The 21,457-nt window shown below is 63.5% G+C and overlaps 7 protein-coding genes across 7 annotated transcripts; 2 read left to right on the forward strand and 5 right to left on the reverse strand.

The window, feature by feature from the left end:
• Positions 1-1,167: 1,167 nt before the first annotated feature.
• EMIHUDRAFT_220987 (hypothetical protein) lies at positions 1,168-2,204 on the forward strand (the record flags this gene model as incomplete). The annotated part of the gene is made up of 2 exons (XM_005756885.1): positions 1,168-1,960; positions 2,104-2,204. 2 exons carry the CDS (start codon positions 1,168-1,170, stop codon positions 2,202-2,204), a joined length of 894 nt encoding a protein of 297 aa, XP_005756942.1.
• A 2,422-nt stretch (positions 2,205-4,626) lies between these two features.
• On the reverse strand, positions 4,627-4,988 carry EMIHUDRAFT_220989 (hypothetical protein; the record flags this gene model as incomplete). The annotated part of the gene is made up of 2 exons (XM_005756886.1): positions 4,627-4,838; positions 4,940-4,988. 2 exons carry the CDS (start codon positions 4,986-4,988, stop codon positions 4,627-4,629), a joined length of 261 nt encoding a protein of 86 aa, XP_005756943.1.
• Positions 4,989-5,057: 69 nt separating this feature from the next.
• Positions 5,058-6,410, forward strand: EMIHUDRAFT_220990 (hypothetical protein; the record flags this gene model as incomplete). The annotated part of the gene is made up of 5 exons (XM_005756887.1): positions 5,058-5,111; positions 5,208-5,288; positions 5,431-5,746; positions 5,861-6,141; positions 6,204-6,410. The coding sequence occupies 5 exons, from the start codon at positions 5,058-5,060 to the stop codon at positions 6,408-6,410; spliced, it is 939 nt and encodes a 312-aa protein (XP_005756944.1).
• A 2,114-nt stretch (positions 6,411-8,524) lies between these two features.
• EMIHUDRAFT_453844 (hypothetical protein) lies at positions 8,525-9,589 on the reverse strand (the record flags this gene model as incomplete). Its single annotated transcript, XM_005756888.1, has 2 exons — positions 8,525-9,203; positions 9,494-9,589. 2 exons carry the CDS (start codon positions 9,587-9,589, stop codon positions 8,757-8,759), a joined length of 543 nt encoding a protein of 180 aa, XP_005756945.1. The 3' UTR covers positions 8,525-8,756.
• Positions 9,590-9,886: 297 nt separating this feature from the next.
• EMIHUDRAFT_453845 (hypothetical protein) lies at positions 9,887-12,659 on the reverse strand (the record flags this gene model as incomplete). Its single annotated transcript, XM_005756889.1, has 6 exons — positions 12,587-12,659; positions 12,250-12,344; positions 11,755-11,968; positions 11,264-11,405; positions 10,170-10,216; positions 9,887-10,100 (listed from the first exon to the last, which is right to left on the reverse strand). Coding segments are annotated over exons 2-6 (708 nt in total), but the record flags the coding sequence as incomplete, so codon positions are not given.
• Positions 12,660-13,488: 829 nt separating this feature from the next.
• On the reverse strand, positions 13,489-17,407 carry EMIHUDRAFT_220994 (hypothetical protein; the record flags this gene model as incomplete). The annotated part of the gene is made up of 3 exons (XM_005756890.1): positions 13,489-13,596; positions 13,801-13,911; positions 17,375-17,407. 3 exons carry the CDS (start codon positions 17,405-17,407, stop codon positions 13,489-13,491), a joined length of 252 nt encoding a protein of 83 aa, XP_005756947.1.
• Positions 17,408-18,446: 1,039 nt separating this feature from the next.
• Positions 18,447-19,511, reverse strand: EMIHUDRAFT_220995 (Hypothetical protein; the record flags this gene model as incomplete). Its single annotated transcript, XM_005756891.1, has 5 exons — positions 18,447-18,520; positions 18,597-18,675; positions 18,745-19,011; positions 19,195-19,375; positions 19,465-19,511. The coding sequence occupies 5 exons, from the start codon at positions 19,509-19,511 to the stop codon at positions 18,447-18,449; spliced, it is 648 nt and encodes a 215-aa protein (XP_005756948.1).
• Between the last annotated feature and the right edge of the window lie 1,946 nt (positions 19,512-21,457).

Here is a 21,457-nt window from a genome sequence, read left to right on the forward strand (position 1 = left end):
AGTTGTTTTCGAAGCGCGGCGTCCACACGCCCGTGCGCCTATTCACAGCCGCGGGTGTGGAGAGACGCCGTTCACAGCTCGCAAGGCGCGGAGACCAGACGCCCGTGCGCCTATTCACAGCCGCGGGTGTGGAGAGACGCCGTTCACAGCTCGCAAGGCGCGGAGACCAGACGCCCGTGCGCCTATTCACAGCCGCGGGTGTGGAGAGACGCCGTTCACAGCTCGCAAGGCGCGGAGACCAGACGCCCGTGCGCCCTGCGTCGCACGGATCAATCTGCCGGAAGGCGAAGGCAGCGCCAATGAGCGCGTCGCGGTCGGCGGTTTGGACAAGGTCATACGAGGCCTTCTCCGTCATCCAGAGCCACCACCCTCCCGCCCCGAGCCCTGAACACGGCAGCGGGAGCGGTCGAGGAGACGGCAGCAAGAGCGGTGGCGGCCGTGCTGGGCCTGACTGGTGTGGTTCGTGTGTGCCTGATCGTGTGTGTAACACATCCCCGTGGCGGCGTGCATCCGTCCTGAGCGCCCATCCGAGTGTGCGCATCCGAGTGTGCGGCCCTGTTAGGGTCAGGGCTGACTGGAGCGGTCGTGTGCTCACCCACAAAGGCCAGGATCCAGCAGGGACCGCGAGAGAGGGCGTGGCCAACGGAGCCTGGAGAACGTGCCGTCGCACCCTCCGGCATCATACGCTGCCGAAAAACGGCTCCATCTTGAGTGGACGTCTGCATCGAGGAGGGAGACCTATCCTTGCGGAAAGCGCGCGCGCACGCAAGCTTCAGAAAAATGAAAAGGCGTCGCGGTGGTAGTCAAGAAAAAGAATTTAAACAACACGAATTGGACGATAGACGCGGACAACAGCGTGCGCCGGCCAATCCACGCATGACCGCTTCCCTCAATCCTTTTTCGAGCGCCGCGGCCGCCGCGTCCTCAACCGTGCTGCGCAATGCGAACTCAACCGTGCTACTAGAGCGGGAAACGAGCCTCTCTCAGTGGTGCGGCCCACTGCGGGAGGTGGCGCCCTACTTGCGTGTGCGCGATCTGGCGTGCGAGCAATCAAATGCCACGGCAGCGACCGCGACGGAGGCGCCTCTTGCCACCTTGGACGCGGCCGCCGTCTGCTTGGCAAGCGTGTATCGGTGGCTCGCCATTGCCGGTGACTCACACCTCCGGATGGCCTTCATGGCGCTCGCTACTCAGCTGCTCGGTGGCGGCGAGATCCCCGGCCGCGAGATGCTGTTTGGCAACGCGTCTCTGCAGTCGCCGCTCGAGAACTCACCGGACAACGCCGCCGCAGTCTGCTGCTCCGAGGAATGCTCAGCTAACGGGCCGACGTGCCACCGGCGCTGCGCCCTCTTTGGCCATGACGCGCTGCATCGTGGCCTTGGGCGCTTCGTCGCGAGCGCTCTCCGAGGCGCTGCGAGGTGGGAGTTCTGCGTAACGTACTCCGACATGCGGTTCCCGCGCGACACACACGAGCTCCTGCGCCCGCCAGGCGGCGACGCCAAGGAGGTGCCCGACGCACTCGTGCTGGATCCCGCCATTTGGCCCGTCTGGAAGGGGTGGCTGTCCAGGAACGCCACCACTCCTTACGCCGCCGCGCTCACGGCGCTGCTGCGCCGCGCTGTGGCGACAAACGTGGCAAGCGGCAAGCCAAGGGCGGTCGTGCTGTGGTCCTCGCCGCCTACACTCAGGGTGGAGGCAACCGGGCGAAGACCGAGTAAGTTCGACTTTCGGCAGCGGGCCGTGGCGAGCGCGCGAGACATTGCCCTCGCGGCCATGGAGCAGGTGGCCGAGGAGGAGCATCGGCGAGAGGGCTGCATGTCGTCGCAGCGGGGGCGCGGCACCAGCCGATTCATGCGCGTGGCGTTCGTCGATGTGCTGCGGATCGGCCTCGACGGCATTGCAACCGGCCGCATGCCGCTCTTCAGAGGAGCCAGCCACGACGGAGTACACTGGCCTGGCGGTGCCCCCCCCCGAGATTGGTTCCGTGCTACGGCCGGACTGGAGCCCTCTCTATCGTCTTGCTCTACAGAACTGACCATCGCCGCGCTCGGCTGCGCCCATGGGACAGGCGCCAAACAACATGCCCGCCGTAGCCCGCCGTAGACGTCTGGTGGACAGCAGCGCGCGACCACGGGAAAACATGTGTTCTATCTTCTGAAAAGATTTCCAAAACGAAGAACTATCTCTCTCACAACAGGCTCTAGGCCGAGCGTTTTTGATCTCTCGGTAAGTGGGGGGCCGAGCCGCCTCGGGGTGGCGGGCGGGCGGGCGTGTTGAAAAACAGAAAACAGAAAACAAGAGCTCTGGGCCGGCGCGGGGGCCCCCGGAGGCACCGTGCGCCGCGCAGCAGTGCGGAAACGGGGCCCCGGCTCTACTAGTCTCTACTAGCACCGACTTCCCGATTAAGCTAGGTTAATCAGAGGGCAGATTCGGAGAGATCTCGAGGAGTACATACAGATAGACCCTCCAACCATCAGATAACTCTAACCTGATCGGTCGTTCTGACCGCCGACAGTCAGATCACTCCAGACAGCAGACAGGCCGACGTCTGCACGCGGCCGGCCGGGCGAGAGGCTTGACACGATCCGAACCTGCGACCCTGACGCTGCAGCTCTAGCTATCAGACATGCACTGCTGACTGCTGCCACAATATGCGACCTGTGCTGGCCGACTTGGCGGCCTTCCCGGTCAGTGGTGAGGCGCAGTTCAGAGCTGTCGATGGCGCGATGCCGCACTGGTCCCACATTGGTGACACGAGACCACCAAGTTTGCCAGTCCAAGAGAGAGGCACCGGCGCTGTCCTGTGAAGGTGCGTGGTCCCTCCTGACTGCCCATGCGCGCGAGGCTGTGTAGGCATAGCCTCGAGAGTGCCAGCAGCCAATCCGAGGCGACGCGCATTGCGCCAGAAGCGTGCACACGATGGAAGGACACCTTCCTACTGGTCGTAGGATCAGGTCGTCACTGAATGCTTGATAATAAGGCCGCGAGCTATGCAGGTGATCAATTGTGCATCATGGCACGGTCAGCAGCGCCGACAGGCTGTCGCAAGGCGTGATAGCATGGCCGCAAGTACGCAGAATTCTCATGAAAAGAAGTAAAAATCGCGAAAAAAAAGAAAAAAAATCTCGAAAAAATCGGCGCCTGCGGCGGGCCGTGGGAACCCATCTCCCCCCCGCATGGACACCCTTTGGGGGCCCCGCGCCGGCCCAGAGAACAAGAGGGGGCCCGGGGGCCCAGGCCCCCCACTGGGAGTAGAAAATACGCCCAGGGGGGCCAAGGAGGCGGCGCGGGGAAGCAGCATCAGGTGAGAGCAGGAAGGATGGCGCTTAGGGTCGGATTTGAACAAGGGTTTCCAGGTTTTAGATCAGTATTGGTGTCGGCACACATCCCCACATGAGGTCAGCGGCGCGCAGTGCCTCTCTCGCAGGCTGATTTTGGCTGTTTTCGAGCTTGTTTTTGTTTTCAGTCTAGGGGGCCCGACCCCCTCAGAGGCGGCGGGCGGGCGCCCACTTACCGAGAGATCAAAAACGCTCGGCCCTACGGGGTGTAGACCGTGAGTTGACCAGGGGTTGTGCGCCGGGCCCTCCTGCTCGGCTCCAGCCAGTAGACAAGTCTTGTCACTAACAGAGTAGAAGGATCTGACCTCGGGGCCGATGTGACCAAGCGCTGGTAGCGTGGTTTTACCTCACACCCATGGTCTCACAGTGTGCCGGCAGTCGTCGAGCAGTGTCGCTCACCGACAAGCCGCAGCACAAGTGACTGAGGGCCAGTGAGGGCGAGCCCATCGCTGTCACAGCTGTGGTAGCCGCACAGTAGGCTGTGTCAACTGTGCAGAGCGTGTGAGCAGCAGAGGAGCTGCTCTCCAGGCTTCTGTCGCAAAGAGCTGCATGCCACCGAAAGCGCTGTCGAGGTTCGCCGAGCGCAGCGCAGGTTGAGGGAAGCCGCCACCGACGAGCGCGTTGGACTTTTCACTCCGGACAAAAAACGCGGCACAGCGGACGGTGCGGGGCGTGCCGCAAACTTAGCGGCGAGGCGCGGGACCGTCTGTGGCGAAGTGGGTCGCGTCCCTCGATTTCCTCAATCAACTCACGCCCCCCCCCCCCCCCCCCCCTTCCTCTAGTTCCAATTCACTCTGACACGCTAAACGCTAATCTCTTGAAAACGTCCAACGGAGCTCCGTGACCGTGTTGCTCCCAGCGCCCTCCCCCGCGCTCCCTGGCCCTGCGGCCATGGCCGATGATGCTAGTATGAGAGGTCGTCTGGCTACCGCGCCGGCGAGCGGCGGCGTCACAGCATCGACTCTCGCATCGCGATGAGACGCACTGCTTGCCCAGACGCGCGCCTTGGCGCGCTCCTGTGGTGCAGGAGGAAGGCAAGCGCGAAGCGGTCGACTCAAAACCGGCACACGGGACTGGCGCGCACTGGCGGCACTAACACAGGTACACCACGGGAGCCGCCTAAGCGACTGCCGCGAGGACGGCGCGTCGAGGCACTTAGCTCCGCTGCTCTGCGATGGAAAAGAACGCGGCGGCCCCCGGCCATCAATAGTCAATTCTTTTTGTCACAACGCTAAAATTCTTTCGTTCATGCACCCCCTCCCTACCATCGGGTGGGTTCCACCGCTTATCACACAGGCCGCGGGGCGAGCCACATCATCACTGGCTCGCGGCAGTACGGACACTCTCGCATCAGCTCGGAGCATGGACCGCAGACGCACAAGTGGCTGCACGGCACCGCGAGGTGAGACTTCGGCCGCTCGAAGCATATGATGCACGACGTCTCGCCACCCATGGTGGACTCTGGGGCAGCCGGCCGCCCCGTGTCGAGGCCGGCGTCCGCTAGTGAGAGCGCGCCCAACGGGCACCACAAAAAAAAGAAAGAAACTCCGCCGGCCGGGCGCGCATGAAAACTAAGGCTAGTCCCATTTCACGCCTCCAACGGAGCTCCGTGTTGCTTCCAGCGCCCTCCCCCGCGCTCCCTGCGGCCATGGCCGATGCTCCTAGTATGAGAGGTCATCTGGCTACCGCGAGAGCGACCCAACTCGTCGACATCGTCCGATGGTTGTGCCTCAAGAGAACGTGTCCGTGCCAACCAACTTTGCGCTCTCCAGCGTGACGCCGGGGCGCGACCTCCAGGCACTCAGCTCTATCGCCCCGCGGCAGCTACGAGGGAGCAGCGTCTCTTCACGCTCTCAGCGCTGTGAATAGGCGGAGCTGCTCTCGCTACAGCATGAGCGCGACGCATACTGGTGGCTCGCCGTGCTCTTCGCCGCTGCCGCCTTTGCCGCCGTGGCCTGAAGTCGAAACGCCTGATGCTGCTTCCGCTCCCGTCCCTGCCGCCTGCGCGACTGCGCCGCCAGCGCCGGCTGTCACACCAGCGCGAGCATTAGGAAGCCCCGAAGTCGAAACGCCTGATGCTGCTCTCGCCGAGACTGATGACACGCTGCGGGAGTGGCTCCGGTCCATCAATCCTGCGCTTCAAAAGTACTCCATAGGCCTGCGAGACTATGGCTACGAGAATGTGGGGCTATTGCGCCTTTCGAATCAAGAGGACTTTGCCGAGGGATTGCAGGAATGCAACGTGCAGAGGCCCCACATCGCGCCGCTGATGGAGGCCTTCAGACAGCTCATGGAGGTGGAGGTGGAGGTGGAGCAGGACGCGTCGGATTCAGAGCACCAGGGGGCGGAGGCACCGAGCGATGACGATGAGGTGGAGGAGGTGGCACCGCCCCGATTGTGCTCCGGCGGTGCCTCTCCATCGCTTGACGGCGAAGTGCAAATCTCTATCGCGTCAGGCGCCCGAGACGCCCTCGAGTTGCTGGTGTGAGCCTCCTTCACCGCCTCGCTTATTGCATGAACAGGCCCGCTGCTCGAGAACCTGCCGCACCTGCGGGCGCTCTGCCCGCTCAACCCCTTCCATGCGGCGGTGAGGCCGGTCGCGGCGCCAGTCGATGACAACGAGGCGGCCTGCCCCAACTGCTACTGCTTCGCGTGCGACGCGCCTGTGTCCGCGTGCCGCCACTGGCGGGGCGGCGACCCGAGGGTGCCGGCGCACTGCAACGCGCACGAAAGCGCCGAGTGGCGCACGCAGCGCACCACCGCCAAGCGGCGGCGCACGATAGCGCAGCGAGCGCAAGCGTCGGTCGATCTACAGCCAGCGCAGCCTACTTACGCTCTGCCGATCTCGTTGTCGCGATCGCCGAGGCGCTGCGCGGCAACGAGGTGCTGACCAACCTGAACCTCATCGACAACAGCATCGGCGGAGAGGGCGCCAAGGCGCTGGTATCCGCTCTTCGCGTCAAAGGGGTGTTGAAAGCCCTAAAGATCGGCGGCAACGATTTGGGCGACGAGGGCGCGAAAGCGATTCGAGATGCGGTTAGCGGGCAGGAAGGGTTCGAGCTCTATATGTGAAGGGGCTCTGACAGTGGAGTCGGCGCAGGGGGAGGTGCATGAAATTGGACTGTTAGGTAGTAGTGCTTTTGAGGGGGTAGGAGTGGTTGTTTTTTCAACATACCCACACGCACTTGGAGCACTTTGCGCAGCTTGGAGCATTTGGCGTTGCGGCTCGCACTTGGAGCACTTGGAGTGCAGTCGGTATTACGGTAACCTCACATCCAGGGCCACGCGCAATTTCTTTCATCGACTTCAGCCCGAACGCGCGGCGTGTCGAGTGTGGTCCGGGCACCGCTTGCGGCGCGCCCGGCAGGGGCACCCCCTGGGTGGGGGCCGGCGATTCCCATGCCGGCCGGCTCTCCGCCACAACCCCCGCCGGGAGGGAATCCCTGCTCACAGAAAAGCCCCCGGAGGCACCGTGCGCCGCGCAGCAGTGCGGAAACCGGGCTCCGGCTCTACTAGTCTCTACTAGCACCGACTTCCCGAATGATCACGATTGATCAAGGGGTGTCGAGGGTGTCGAGCGTGTCGAGCGGGTGTCGAGTGTTGTCAGGGGGTGTTGCGTCTTGAGCACTTGAGCACTGGATAGGGTCGATTCCGCATGGTACGGGACCCCTCGATCGTCTCGCCCTCCCTCACTGGTGTGTTCATTGGGGGGGGTCATAACAAACACGGTACAGGATCGAGGTGCACGCTGCCAAAGCAGTGTCGTCCCCCCTCTCGTCCCCGACGGCGATGGCGGTGTGACCGATCGAGCTACAAGAGGAGCTTGTTCAGCGTCTAAGGTGTCGAGGTGTCCAAGGTGGCAGGATGCAGTTGCAGCCCATCAGCAAAACCTGGGCAGCAGTTGCAAAGCTGTTTCATCCCTAAGTTGCAGCCTCTCAGTTGCACCCCTGTTGATGTAGCACAACCTGTGAGCACAACCAGTATACTCTGTGTGGACATTTGAGGACATCAAGCTCATTGCCAGGAGTCATTGCCACTGCACAAGGTGCTGTGCAGGCGCAGCACCTAGGGCTACAGCACACCCCATGCAGCAGCGTCGCCGCTGCAGCGTCGTCGCCCCTGCAGCGTCGCCGGCGCACAAAAGCGCAACTGACCACAGCGCTCAACATGGCACAAGGCTGGTGCCATGAGTCAGTGGACATTGCCACTGCACAAGGTGCCTTCCAGCAGCTAAGGGCTACAGTACCCCATCGCAGCAGCGTCGCCGCCGCTGCAAGCGTCGCCGTTGCAGCGTCGCCAGTGCACAAAGCGCAATGGAGACCACAGGTCCGCACTCATGGCACAAGCTCACTGGTGTGAGGATTCATTGCCACTTGTACAAGTGCTGTGCAGCACCTGAGGGCTACCTGGGAGTACTGCCATGGTTGCTACATCAACAGGGGTGCAACTGAGCTGCAACTTAGAGCTAGAACCAGGGCTAGAACTTGAGAGGCTGCAACTGAGGGATGAAAGTACTGCCAGCCAAGTTTGATTGCTGCTGCAACCATGATCTTCTAACTCTGTGACTGATTTTCTAACAGCTGTGTTTAGGATCATCAGAGGTGTCGAGGTGGTTCGAGCGTTGTCGAGCGTTGTCGAGCGTTGTCGAGCGGTGTCGAGGGGTGTCGAGGGGTGTCGAGGGGTGTCGAGGGGTGTCGAGGTGTCGAGATTTGGGGTGTCGAGGTGTCGAGTCGGTGTCGAGGTTTGGTGTCGAGGTGTCGAGAGAGTAGGGCTCAGGACACATGTTCCGCGACCCGGGAGTGTGGTTTTGCAGATGGCGACGGTATATCATTTCCCACTATGCCACGTCGCCCATCCCGCGGGATGGGCGATGTGGCATAGTGGGAAATGATATACCGTCGCCATCGCCAGTTCGAATCCCAGTCCGACGGTCGAAAAAATGAATTCCTCTAAGCACTAAGGAGTCCACCCCGATCGACCGCATCCCGGCCGGCAACCAAACCGGACACATGTTCCGCGACCCGGGAGTGTGGTCTGGGATGGGCGACGTGGCATAGTGGGAAGCAATGATATACCTTCGCCAAAACTGCACACCTTAGTTAGAGCATAAGTCAAAAAATAATCTTATCCGGACCCGCTGTCGGTGTCGCGCGCGGGCGGGCCGCCGGGCGGGTAGAGTAAGTGGTTTTACATTAGCTATAAGCGAGTTGGACGAGCCGCCAACGCCGCGACAGCCACTGGAGCCACAACTTGCGCATTCTCTCACCATCGTACGTCAGAATAAAAGAACACGAGGACCCGGATCCAGAAGGACGAGTTGGATGAGCGTCAAAAGTAATGCCGGGCAGCCACTGACTGGAGCCCAACAATCATGAGACGCTCCCCGCGCTTCGGACGAGGAGCGGCGCCGCGCCTCCGTCACGCCGCCTCAAAGTGGTTGAGGCGGTAGAGCAGCGCGGCGCCCTTGTCGTTGCCGAAGGAGAGGTATCCCGACCCTGGCGAGAAGGCAAACGACTGCACGTACTTGAGCGGCGTCTTCGACGTCGGCCAGTTGGGGTAGACACGGCGAGTCGCCAAATGCGCGACTCGCATCGACGCCTTTGCGTACTTGGACGCGAACGCGAGCAGCTCGGAGGAGTGGTTGAAGGCGAGCGCCGTGATGGCGGTGCGGACGTTCATGAACTCCTTCAGCGCCTTTGGCTCGCCGCCCGCGACGACCGCGGCGGTCTCGTACAGCGCGACGACGCCCGCGTCCGAGCCGGTGGCCACGTAGCGGCCGTCGGGGGAGAGCGCGATGCGCGTGGTTCGCACGCCCGAGGCGTCGTGCCAAGTGTGGATGCACACGCGCCGCCGCACGTCCCACACCTGCGCCAGAGCCCGTCCACCACGGGAAGTGTCTCGGAAGTGTCCCCCGTCCACCACAGGAAGTGTCTCGGAAGTGTCCCCCGTCCACCACAGGAAATGTCTCGGAAGTGTCCCCCGTCCACCACAGGAAGTGTCTCGGAAGTGTCCCCCGTCCACCACAGGAAGTGTCTCGGAAGTGTCCCCCGTCCACCACAGGAAGTGTCTCGGAAGTGTCCCCCGTCCACCACAGGAAGTGTCTCGGAAGTGTCCCCCGTCCACCACAGGAAGTGTCTCGGAAGTGTCCCCCGCACCTGCACGCGGCCGTTCCCGCCGCCGGAAGCAAACAGCAGCGCGCCGTCGGGAGAATAGGCGACGCACTGGCAGCCGCCTAGACACGTCCTAGACATGTCCTAGACACTTCCTCGCGCGGAGCACGCGACGCACCGGCCGCCGCCGAAGCGCGCGGTCGGCTCGGAGGGCTGCAGGGTGGCGAGGAGGGTGCCTAGCGCGTGGAGATGCCAGCCTCGGGGGGGGGGGGGGGGGAGACCGAGAGGACACGAGGGCAGTGCAGTGCAGCGGGATACGGCGGAAGGCAGCGAGATATGGGGAGATGTGGGGAGATGTGGGGAGATGTGGGGAGATGTGGGGAGATGTGGGGAGATGTGGGGAGGGATTCCGCTTCTAGGTCAGGGTGCGGCTCTTCTGCGAGAGGAGCAGGAGCGCGCCCGAGTCGCAGAGCAGCGCGATGGTGGCGCCGTCCGGCGAAGGCACAACCTCGCGGTAGCCCGCCTCCTCCCTGCCCGGGAGCGGCGGCATCATCGTCGCTCGGCCGCTGTGCAGGTCGACGCAGGCCCACTGGCGCCCTCGGCCGCACGCGAAGGCTCGCGCGCCGTCGGAGGAGAAGGCGGCGGAGGCGACCTGCAGCGCCGTGGTGAGAGCTGATCAGAGCTGCTCACACGTAGTCGGAGCTGCCCACCACCGGCCGGCCTGAAGCTTCGGCAAGTGGACAGACTGCAGCAGCGTGTTGCGGGTGCCTGGCGACAGGACGACAGAGGTGGGCTATGGGTCGCGATGGCAAGGTGGTACGGCTGCGCAGCGGCGTGTTGCAACGCGCCGTCGACGCGGAAAAGTCTGGGAAGTGTCTAGGAGGTGTCTAGGAGGTGTCTAGGAAGTGTCTAGGAAGTGTCTAGGAGGTGTCTAGGGAGTGTCTAGGAAGTGTCTAGGAAGTGTCTAGGAAGTGCCTAGGAAGTGTCTAGGGAATGTCTAGGAAGTGTCTAGGAAGTGTCTAGGAAGTGTCTAGGAAGTGCCTAGGGAATGTCTAGGGAATGTCTAGGAGGTGTCTAGGAAGTGTCTAGGAAGTGTCTAGGAAGTGTCTAGGAAGTGCCTAGGAAGTGTCTAGGAAGTGTCTAGGAAGTGTCTAGGAAGTGTCTAGGGAATGTCTAGGAAGTGTCTACGAAGTGTCTAGGAAGTGTCTAGGAAGTGTCTAGGAGGTGTCTAGGGAGCGTCTAGGAAGTGCCTAGGAAGTGCCTAGGAAGTGTCTAGGAAGTGTCTAGGAAGTGTCTAGGAAGTGTCTAGGAAGTGCCTAGGAAGTGTCTAGGAAGTGTCTAGCAAGTGTGTAGGAAGTGTCTAGGAAGTGTCTAGGAAGTGCCTAGGAAGTGTCTAGGAAGTGTCTAGGAAGTGCCTACGAAGTGTCTAGGAAGTGCCTAGGAGGTGTCTAGGAAGTGTCTAGGAAGTGTCTAGGAAGTGTCTAGGAAGTGTCTAGGAAGTGCCTGGGAAGTGTCTAGGAAGTGTCTAGGAAGTGTCTAGGAAGTGTCTAGGAAGTGCCTAGGAAGTGTCTAGGAAGTGTCTAGGAAGTGTCTAGGAAGTGTCTAGGAAGTGTCTAGGAAGTGTCTAGGAAGTGTCTAGGAAGTGTCTAGGAAGTGTCTAGGAAGTGTCTAGGAGGTGTCTAGGAAGTGTCTAGGAAGTGTCTAGGAAGTGTCTAGGAAGTGTCTAGGTGGGCGCCGCTCCTGCCCCTGAAATGTCTAGGAGGTGTCTAGGAAGTGTCTAGGAAGTGTCTAGGAAGTGTCTAGGAAGTGTCTCGCCGTCGACGCGGAACAGTCGAAGCGTCTTGTCGAGCCCCGCCGTGAGGGCGAGCTGACCATTCGGGTGCCAGGCGACGCAGCTGACGGCGGAGTTGGAGGCGGCGGCGGCGTTGAGGTCGACGGTCCGCTTCACGGCGAGCTCCTGTGCAATCTCAAGCACGGGAGATCGCGCGAGGCGTCTCCGAGAGTCTCCGAGATCAGCCGAGATTACACTCCGAATGCCGTGCCCGAGATCACGCGAGATCGCCCCGAGATTTCCCGAGATCACCCGAGAGTACCCGAGAGTACCCGAGATTACACGGCGAACGCCTGGCCCGAGATCGCGCGAGATCACCCGAGACTTCCCGAGATCACCCCGAGATTTCCCGAGATTTCCCGAGATCAGGCGCGCGCCTGGCCCGAGATCACGCGAGATCACCCCGAGACTTCCCGAGATCACCCGAGATCACCCGAGAGTACCCGAGATCACCCCGAGATTACACGGCGAGCGCCTGGCCAGAGATCGCGTCCGAACGGCCGAGAAGCGACGGGGCGCCGCGCAGAAGCGCATCCTGCGCCTCGGCCGCGAGCTGCTCGACCGCCCCGTCCGAGTCCTCGTCACTCGACGCGCCGCCTGCCGGTTGCTTTGGTCGCCGCTGCTTCCCCTTCGCCCCGCGCCGCGCCGGCATCTCCGCCCACCCCGTCGCCGGCTGCGTAGCCGCGAACCTGCGGCGGACGAAGAGGCGGCGGCGTGAGGGGCGGGAGGTGGGGGCCGAGTGCAGGGAGAGCGGCTTGCAAGACGGCGGAATACGCGCTGGAGACGGTGTTAGCGCTGGAGAGACGTCATCGTGAGCGGACGACGGAGTAGAGTACAACTCAGTGCGCGGCTCCATCTAGAGAGGCAGACTGCGCGCGCAGCCTCGCCTCGTACTCTTTCGCTCATCTAGAGAGGCAGACTGCGCGCGCAGCCTCGCCTCATACTCTTTCGCTCATCTAGAGAGGCGGACTGCGCGCGAAGCCTCGCCTCGTACTCCTTGCCTCCAAGCACGCGCTCCGAAGGGCGGGTGCGCAGCTTGCGTAGCCGCGAGCCGCCCGCCATGACGTCGACCTGCGGGAAGGGTGCAGGAGAGGTCTGCGAAAGGTCGCGCGCAGCCGCGAGCCGCCCGCCGTCACGTCGACCTCCAGCTCGTCGTCAAGGAAGTGTCTAGGAAGTGTCTAGGACGCGTCTCGGAAGCGTCTAGGAAGTGTCTAGGAAGTGTCTAGGAAGTGTCTAGGAAGTGTCTCGGAGGTGTCTCGGAAGTGTCTAGGACGCGTCTCGGACGCGTCTCGGAAGCGTCGGGATAGGTCGACCTGCAGCTCGTCGTCGTCGTCGTCCTGCCACGCGGGCGCGGGGTCGCGGCCGCCGTCGCCCTCGCCGCCCTCCTCGCCGCCCTCCTCCTCCTCCTCCTCCTCCTCCTCCTCCGCCTCCTCCTCGCCCTCTTCCTCCGCCTCCTCCTCGCCGCCGCTCTCGCCGCCGCTCGGCTGCTCGCCGCCGGACAGGCCCTCGTCGCCCTCGCCGTCGGAAGCAGCCGCCGCGGCTCCGAAAGCGTCCGCGTCGGCCTCCTCGATCGCAGCGCTCGCTCCGCCCTCACTGAAGACCAGCGACGCCAGCATCTGCTCACGCGCCGCGTTTCCGCTGCGCTTGCGGCGCCGCTTGCGAGACGGAGCACCCTCGGCCGATGGCGCGAGAGGCTCGTTCTCGGGCCGCGCATCGACGACAAAGTCCATGCTCACTGCCGTAGCGGAGGCCGCGTGCACGCGTCGAGCGCGCGTCGAGACGGGCGGGCGAGGCACGTCGCACGGCCGTGCGCAAAAAAAAAAAACACGGCACTTACCGCCCCCGGCCGTGGGGGCCTCACCGAACGCCGCCATTCATGATTTCAAAGGGTCCTGCCGTCGCTCAGTTCTAATCACAGTGGGGCGGAGCCTACCCTGGACATATGCTGATGATCCTGGCCCGATTGGTTCGCTCAGAAAGCTTCTGGGCGGTCGTTAAGGTTCGCTCCCCGCACACACCGGCCCCGGAATAAGAGATACATCGCGAGCGCAGCGCCAGCGGTGTCAGGTTACAGGCTGAATAAAGCCGTACAGGTATCGTATGTGCACTGGCCATGGGCCATGGGGGCACTCTAGCATGCGTCACTGTCACTGTGACACACATGCACGCGAGCGAGCTGACGTGAGCACGCTAGATCTAGACTCAACTGCTACGCCGAAAGTAACCCGCTCGTCTCTTGCTGCTCCCCCAGCCCCCTCGCCGACACCACCTCCGCCACCGCCGCAGAGACCGGGATCCACAGCAGGTCTCCAAACACCTGTTCACAGCGGGAGGTGTGAAGAGACGCCGTTCACAGGAGACCGGGATCCACAGCAGGTCTCCAAACACCTATTAATCATTAATTAACTCTTAATTAACTCTTGATTACCTCTGGACTAGACCGGGATCCACAGCAGGTTTGCAAACACCTATTAATCATTAATTAACTCTTAATTAACTCTTGATTACCTCTGGACTAGACCGGGATCCACAGCAGGTCTCCAAACACCACAATCGCGCAGAAGGTCCTCGGCCGGACGCCCGGCAGGTAGGCGGCGAAGAGGCCGAGTGTGCCGGTGGCGCACGGCGGCGCCTGGCGGTGCAGGAAGAGGCGTAGCGTCGACCCCTCGAGGTAGCCCTCAACCCGTGCGGCTGCTCTGGCCAGGCAGGAAGGCAGACCCGCCAGCTCCGAGAAGCGGCACCTGTTCACAGCGGGAGGTGTGAAGAGACGCCGTTCACAGCAGACCCGCCAGCTCCGAGAAGCGGCACCTGTTCACAGCGTGAGGTGTGAAGAGACGCCGTTCACAGCAGACCCGCCAGCTCCGAGAAGCGGCACCTGTTCACAGCGTGAGGTGTGAAGAGACGCCGTTCACAGCAGACCCGCCAGCTCCGAGAAGCGGCACCTGTTCACAGCGGGAGGTGTGAAGAGACGCCGTTCACAGCAGACCCGCCAGCTCCGAGAAGCGGCACCTGTTCGCAGCGGGAGGTGTGAAGAGACGCCGTTCACAGCAGACCCGCCAGCTCCGAGAAGCGGCACCTGTTCACAGCGGGAGGTGTGAAGAGACGCCGTTCACAGCAGACCCGCCAGCTCCGAGAAGCGGCACCTGTTCACAGCGGGAGGTGTGAAGAGACGCCGCTCACAGCAGACCCGCCAGCTCCGAGAAGCGGCACCTGTTCACAGCGGGAGGTGTGAAGAGACGCCGTTCACAGCAGACCCGCCAGCTCCGAGAAGCGGCACCTGTTCACAGCGGGAGGTGTGAAGAGACGCCGTTCACAGCAGACCCGCCAGCTCCGAGAAGCGGCACCTGTTCGCAGCGGGAGGTGTGAAGAGACGCCGTTCACAGCAGACCCGCCAGCTCCGAGAAGCGGCACCTGTTCACAGCGGGAGGTGTGAAGAGACGCCGTTCACAGCAGACCCGCCAGCTCCGAGAAGCGGCACCTGTTCACAGCGGGAGGTGTGAAGAGACGCCGTTCACAGCAGACCCGCCAGCTCCGAGAAGCGGCACCTGTTCACAGCGGGAGGTGTGAAGAGACGCCGTTCACAGCAGACCCGCCAGCTCCGAGAAGCGGCACCTGTTCACAGCGGGAGGTGTGAAGAGACGCCGCTCACAGCAGACCCGCCAGCTCCGAGAAGCGGCACCTGTTCACAGCGGGAGGTGTGAAGAGACGCCGTTCACAGCAGACCCGCCAGCTCCGAGAAGCGGCACCTGTTCACAGCGGGAGGTGTGAAGAGACGCCGTTCACAGCAGACCCGCCAGCTCCGAGAAGCGGCACCTGTTCACAGCGGGAGGTGTGAAGAGACGCCGTTCACAGCAGACCCGCCAGCTCCGAGAAGCGGCACCTGTTCACAGCGGGAGGTGTGAAGAGACGCCGTTCACAGCAGACCCGCCAGCTCCGAGAAGCGGCACCTGTTCACAGCGGGAGGTGTGAAGAGACGCCGTTCACAGCAGACCCGCCAGCTCCGAGAAGCGGCACCTGTTCACAGCGGGAGGTGTGAAGAGACGCCGCTCACAGCAGACCCGCCAGCTCCGAGAAGCGGCACCTGTTCACAGCGGGAGGTGTGAAGAGACGCCGTTCACAGCAGACCCGCCAGCTCCGAGAAGCGGCACCTGTTCACAGAGGGAGGTGTGAAGAGACGCCGTTCATAGGAGGCAGACCCGCCAGCTCCGAGAAGCGGCACCTGTTCACAGCGGGAGGTGTGAAGAGACGCCGTTCATAGGAGGCAGACCCGCCAGCTCCGAGAAGCGGCACCTGTTCACAGAGGGAGGTGTGAAGAGACGCCGTTCACAGCAGACCCGCCAGCTCCGAGAAGCGGCACCTGTTTCACAGCGGGAGGTGTGAAGAGACGCCGTTCATAGGAGGCAGACCCGCCAGCTCCGAGAAGCGGCACCTGTTCACAGCGGGAGGTGTGAAGAGACGCCGTTCACAGCAGACCCGCCAGCTCCGAGAAGCGGCACCTGTTCACAGCGGGAGGTGTGAAGAGACGCCGTTCACAGCAGACCCGCCAGCTCCGAGAAGCGGCACCTGTTCACAGCGGGAGGTGTGAAGAGACGCCGTTCATAGGAGGCAGACCCGCCAGCTCCGAGAAGCGGCACCTGTTCACAGCGGGAGGTGTGAAGAGACGCCGTTCACAGCAGACCCGCCAGCTCCGAGAAGCGGCACCTGTTCACAGCGGGAGGTGTGAAGAGACGCCGTTCACAGCAGACCCGCCAGCTCCGAGAAGCGGCACCTGTTCACAGCGGGAGGTGTGAAGAGACGCCGTTCACAGCAGACCCGCCAGCTCCGAGAAGCGGCACCTGTTCACAGCGGGAGGTGTGAAGAGACGCCGTTCACAGCAGACCCGCCAGCTCCGAGAAGCGGCACCTGTTCACAGCGGGAGGTGTGAAGAGACGCCGTTCACAGCAGACCCGCCAGCTCCGAGAAGCGGCACCTGTTCACAGCGGGAGGTGTGAAGAGACGCCGCTCACAGCAGACCCGCCAGCTCCGAGAAGCGGCACCTGTTCACAGCGGGAGGTGTGAAGAGACGCCGCTCACAGCAGACCCGCCAGCTCCGAGAAGCGGCACCTGTTCACAGCGGGAGGTGTGAAGAGACGCCGCTCACAGCAGACCCGCCAGCTCCGAGAAGCGGCACCTGTTCACAGCGGGAGGTGTGAAGAGACGCCGCTCACAGCAGACCCGCCAGCTCCGAGAAGCGGCACCTGTTCACAGCGGGAGGTGTGAAGAGACGCCGTTCACAGCAGACCCGCCAGCTCCGAGAAGCGGCACCTGTTCACAGCGGGAGGTGTGAAGAGACGCCGTTCACGTTCACAGCAGACCCGCCAGCTCCGAGAAGCGGCACCTGTTCACAGCGGGAGGTGTGAAGAGACGCCGTTCACAGCAGACCCGCCAGCTCCGAGAAGCGGCACCTGTTCACAGCGGGAGGTGTGAAGAGACGCCGTTCACAGCAGACCCGCCAGCTCCGAGAAGCGGCACCTGTTCACAGCGGGAGGTGTGAAGAGACGCCGTTCACAGCAGACCCGCCAGCTCCGAGAAGCGGCACCTGTTCACAGCGGGAGGTGTGAAGAGACGCCGTTCACAGCAGACCCGCCAGCTCCGAGAAGCGGCACCTGTTCACAGCGGGAGGTGTGAAGAGACGCCGTTCACAGCAGACCCGCCAGCTCCGAGAAGCGGCACCTCCCGTCGGTCAAGGCGAGGGAGACGCCGTACACACCGAGAGTCGACGAGACCGACGCGGCGTAGCAGAGGGGCACCTGCCGAGATGACCCGACATTACCTGAGATTACCCGAGGTTGCCCGAGACTGCCCGAGATGACCCGAGAATGCCCGAGATGACCCGAGATTACCCGAGACTGCCCGAGATTACCCGAGACTGCCCGAGATTACCCGAGACTGCCCGAGGTTGCCCGAGGTTGTCCGAGACGGATTGGCACAGGGGCTGTGTTGGTATCCTCGGCGTCGGGGCGGTGAAGGCATGAGCTGTTCTCGGTCCCGGGGTTGTCCTTTTGCGTGAAGGGAGTGGGGTAGGGCGAGGGGGGCACCGCTGTCCTCCACCCCACCGCGAGGTCGAGGAGGAAGACGTAGAGCGGCATCGGGAAGGCAAAGGAGAGGGAGAGAGCGAACGTGAAGCCGAAGAGCCTCAGCCACCCGTGCAGCGTCCTAGACACTTCCCGGATACTTCCTAGACACTTCTAGGAAGCCGAAGAGCCTCAGCCGCCCGTGCTGCGTCCTGCCGCCAGCCCTCAGCGCCTCGCGGTCGTTGACGAAGCTCTCCATCGCGGCCTTGCCGCCCGTGGCCGCCATCACAACCAGCACAAGGACCATCACCAGCACCGGCGCCAGCGCCTATGCAGTTTGCCGCGCCGCCTCCTGACTGCCTGCAACGCTCGCTGCTGGCCGCGGCGACCGCTACTAGCCGCAGCACTCGCTGTCGCTCCGCTGGAAGGCACTGCCACCCCCGGCCGCAGCATCTGGCGCGTGCCTTGCCGTCTGTTTGGTGCTAGCCGCGGCGCACGCTGCTGGTCGCACTCGCATCGCACCAGCCCGGCTGCACTGATAAGCGTCTCCGGCTGCCGTGTCTAGTCCATCGGTGGAGCAGAAGTGCTGAGTGCTGTCTGTGTGAGCTTGAGCGAGCGGCTAGCAACGCGCCTTGAGCGTGCGGATGTTTGGACCGGCCTTGCGCTCGGTATCGATGATGGCTTGCTCTGTATCAATCATATCGCGGCCCCAGAGTCTGGGCGGACTCCGAAAGAATCTTACAACCCGAAAAGATTCTACGAATCCAAGCTCTCGAGGTTCTCGAGGTGGATATCCTTTGGCCGCGTTGGGTAGCGAGGATTGGTGTAACCCGATCCACGCAGGCGTGTTTTCTGGCGGCCGACCGTCAGTGCACGGAGTTGCCACTTCTCCGACTGCCCCGGCTAGTTCCCGAGGTCGTCGGGTGTGACCCCTGTGTCTCGCGCCTTGCGGGGGGGGAGCGGAAAGGAGGAACCTCTTCCCAAGAGCACCACTCTTGGAGCGCCGCCACTACCACCCAGAGCGCTGCAAGCAGCGCCGGGCAATGACGGCCTACCGCCCACCCAGCCCCCCCTCGGCACACCCCGGCAGCCAATGTGTGACGGCTCGAACCCGCTAAGCCATCCCGCAAGCGGGATGGCCCGCCACTCGAACCCGCAAGCGGGTGTACGAACCGCGAGCGGCTCGCACTCGTGACACGCAGGCGTCCGACAGACGGCGCCGGGGCTAGGCGACCGAAGAGGAACTACGGCAAGAACCGCACACCACCCGCTGACGAGCGCTCGCGGAACTGGTCCGCGGCGCCCGCCAGGGGCGTGCGCGAGACAGGGCTCGAAGCCCTTTTCTGTGAGCAGGGATTCCCTCCCGGCGGGGGTTGTGGCGGAGAGCCGGCATGGGAATCGCCGGCCCCCACCCAGGGGGTGCCCCTGCCAGGCGCCGCAAGCGGTGCCCGACAGGGGCGGGTGCCCCCACCCCGAGGGGTGGGGGCGGGGTCGGGGTCCAAAGTGATTCGGCCTATCGCCTCGGCAAGGTCCTCGGTGCGATTCTCCACGGTGTCGTCGAGCGAAAGCGCGGTAGCCGCGGAGGTGATGACGTCGACATCGGTGGAATCGGCTGGGTCAACGTCAATGTCGATAGCTCTTTCACGTCGGATCCCCTTGTTGTCTCCGATGTGTCGCGCCTGCGCGCTCGGCGTGTATGAAATCCATATCACCCCATGCTCCACGGCTGGGGCTTTAGGCGGCGAGGGCGGGGCGCTAGGCGGCGGTCTGTTTTCGGGGGAGTCGGGTGGGTCATCGGCGTAGCTAGAGGCCCCATCACCGATGTCGTCGAGTGGGATGGTTGTACCTCCTCCGTTAATAACCACGTCGTCGCCCACGGTGCTGCTCTCCCCGTCGTCTGCGTCTGTTGGGATAGACTCGTCTTGCCACTCCGGTGCGTCGCAATCCCTCGCGCCGCTCCTGCCGAGGTCCGCTTGCTTATCGACGTAGTCGTTCCACTTATGACCACTGTGCCCCTTGACGTGTCTCCATGTCACTTCGTGCCTAAAAAAGGGACTTCTTCTCGAGTCTTGCGTGTCATCCCCTTCGTCGAATACAAGCCCCTCTCACAGCAGACTGGCACGAACTAGCACCACAAAAGGCACAGCAGACAACGGCCCCTTATGGGCCGTCGAAGCATACTCCTCCGGCCTCGCCCCCCGAAAGAATTCTTAAAATACAAGCCTCTCTCACAGCACACTGGCACGACAAGGGCGCGGACTGGCGCGGACTGGCACACTCGCCGGCTCACCTCCGAAAGAAGAATTCTTAAAATACAAGCCTCTCACACAGCACACTGGCACGACAAGGGCGCGGACTGGCGCGGACTGGCACACACACCGGCTCACCTCCGAAAGAAGAATTCTTAAAATACAAGCCTCTCCCACAGCACACTGGCACGACAAGGGCGCGGACTGGCGCGGACTGGCACACTCACCGGCTCACCGCCGGAGCCGCCTAAGCGACTCCGTTAAGAACGGCAATGCACTCCGCACCGTGCACAATGCCGCTCTCCCCGCACGCTAGCTCGTTCACCGTCTGCCACGCCACGGCGGTGTGGAGGACGACAAACAAACGCTGCATCTGCAGCCCGTGCCAGTTCTTGGTGGTCCATGTGAGCGCCGCGGCTCGAGGAGCTCCGGCTCGACGGCAACAAGATTGGCGACGAGGGCTGCAAGGCGCTGGCCGCCGCCCTCGGCAAGGAGGGGGCAGCGCCGCGGCTCGAGTGGCTCGATCTCAAAGGCAACCCGATTAGCGACGAGGGCTGCAAGGCGCTGGCCGCCGCCCTCAAAGACGGGGCTGCCCCGAGCTTGAAGGCGCAAGACGCCCCCCTCGCCACACGCCCCTCCCCCGCCCAATGCTCATCGCACCTCCCCTCGCGTGCAGGCGCTCTATGTGGATGGTCAGCCCGCCGAGCTGGCGGCGCTGTTCGAGGAGCAAGGCGCGGCAGAGTGCAAGGAGCTGGTGGCTGTGTGCGAGGAGCGCGGCATCAAACTACCCATGCAGACCGAGCTGAACTACCGCGGCCTCGGCTGGGGCGACGCGGAGGCGGCGCAGCTGGCGGAGGTCCTCGCGAGCGGGGCGGCGCCGCGGCTCGAGAAGCTTTCTCTCGGCGGCAACAAGATTGGCGACGAGGGCTGCAAGGCGCTGGCCGCCGCCCTCGGCAAGGAGGGGGCAGCGCCGCGGCTCGAGACGCTCGTTCTCCACTACAACCAGATTGGCGACGAGGGCTGCAAGGCGCTGGCCGCCGCCCTCGGCAAGGAGGGGGCAGCGCCGCGGCTCGTGGCCGCCGCCCTCAAGGAAGGGGCCGCCCCGAGCTTGAAGGCGCGAGACGCCCCCCTCGCCCCTCGCCCCTTCCCCGCCCAATGCCCATCGCACCTGGCATCGTGGTGGTTCAACCGGTCTCTGCTCAGCCGGTCGCATCGGTGGCGCCCGTGCAGGATATGATGTCTGTCGCCGAGGAGATGGTGGAGCCGCACGTACCGCGCGTTGATAGCACATACCACGGCCCCATGCGACTTCGCTACGTCCTTGCCGCTACTGCGGATCCTCGCGTGATCTCCGCTCGCATATTTCAGGGCGGCCGTGCCATCACCGGCAACTTTGAGATGCGCAACACCGGCGCCCTCGCTGCGTGGCGCCAACCTGTGTGGGAAGGCGCGCTTCCGCGCCACGTGCACGGCGGCGCCATGCTTCGCCTCGAGTTTGATCAGGGCTTTGGCGCGTTCTTCTCGACCGCGCGCGGCAAGCCGCGCCGCCGCTTCGTCAAGCAGAGCGTCGTGGCGCCTGTGGCGCCCGTGCCCGCGGCGGACGGCTTGCGTCGTCCGCACGACGAGATGAGTGCACAGGATCTCCCCTCGCGTGCAGGATCTCCTCGCCCCTCGCGTGGGCGGCATGCAGCCTGAGCTGGTGTCCGTGTGCGAGGATCGCGGCATCAGGCTCTGACCGATTACCCGCGTGAGGCCGCCAGTTGCGGTTGTCTTCTCTTTTCATTGCTGTCGGGGACGACGAGCGACGTGGGGCTCCTGGCCGTGTCCCCGGGCGTGGAGATGCGAGTCGGGTTGCCCCCCCCCCCCCCCCCAAAAA

The sequence above is a fragment of the Emiliania huxleyi genome, assembly GCF_000372725.1.
Source record: "Emiliania huxleyi CCMP1516 unplaced genomic scaffold EMIHUscaffold_94, whole genome shotgun sequence".
Taxonomy (NCBI): Eukaryota; Haptophyta; order Isochrysidales; family Noelaerhabdaceae; genus Emiliania; species Emiliania huxleyi.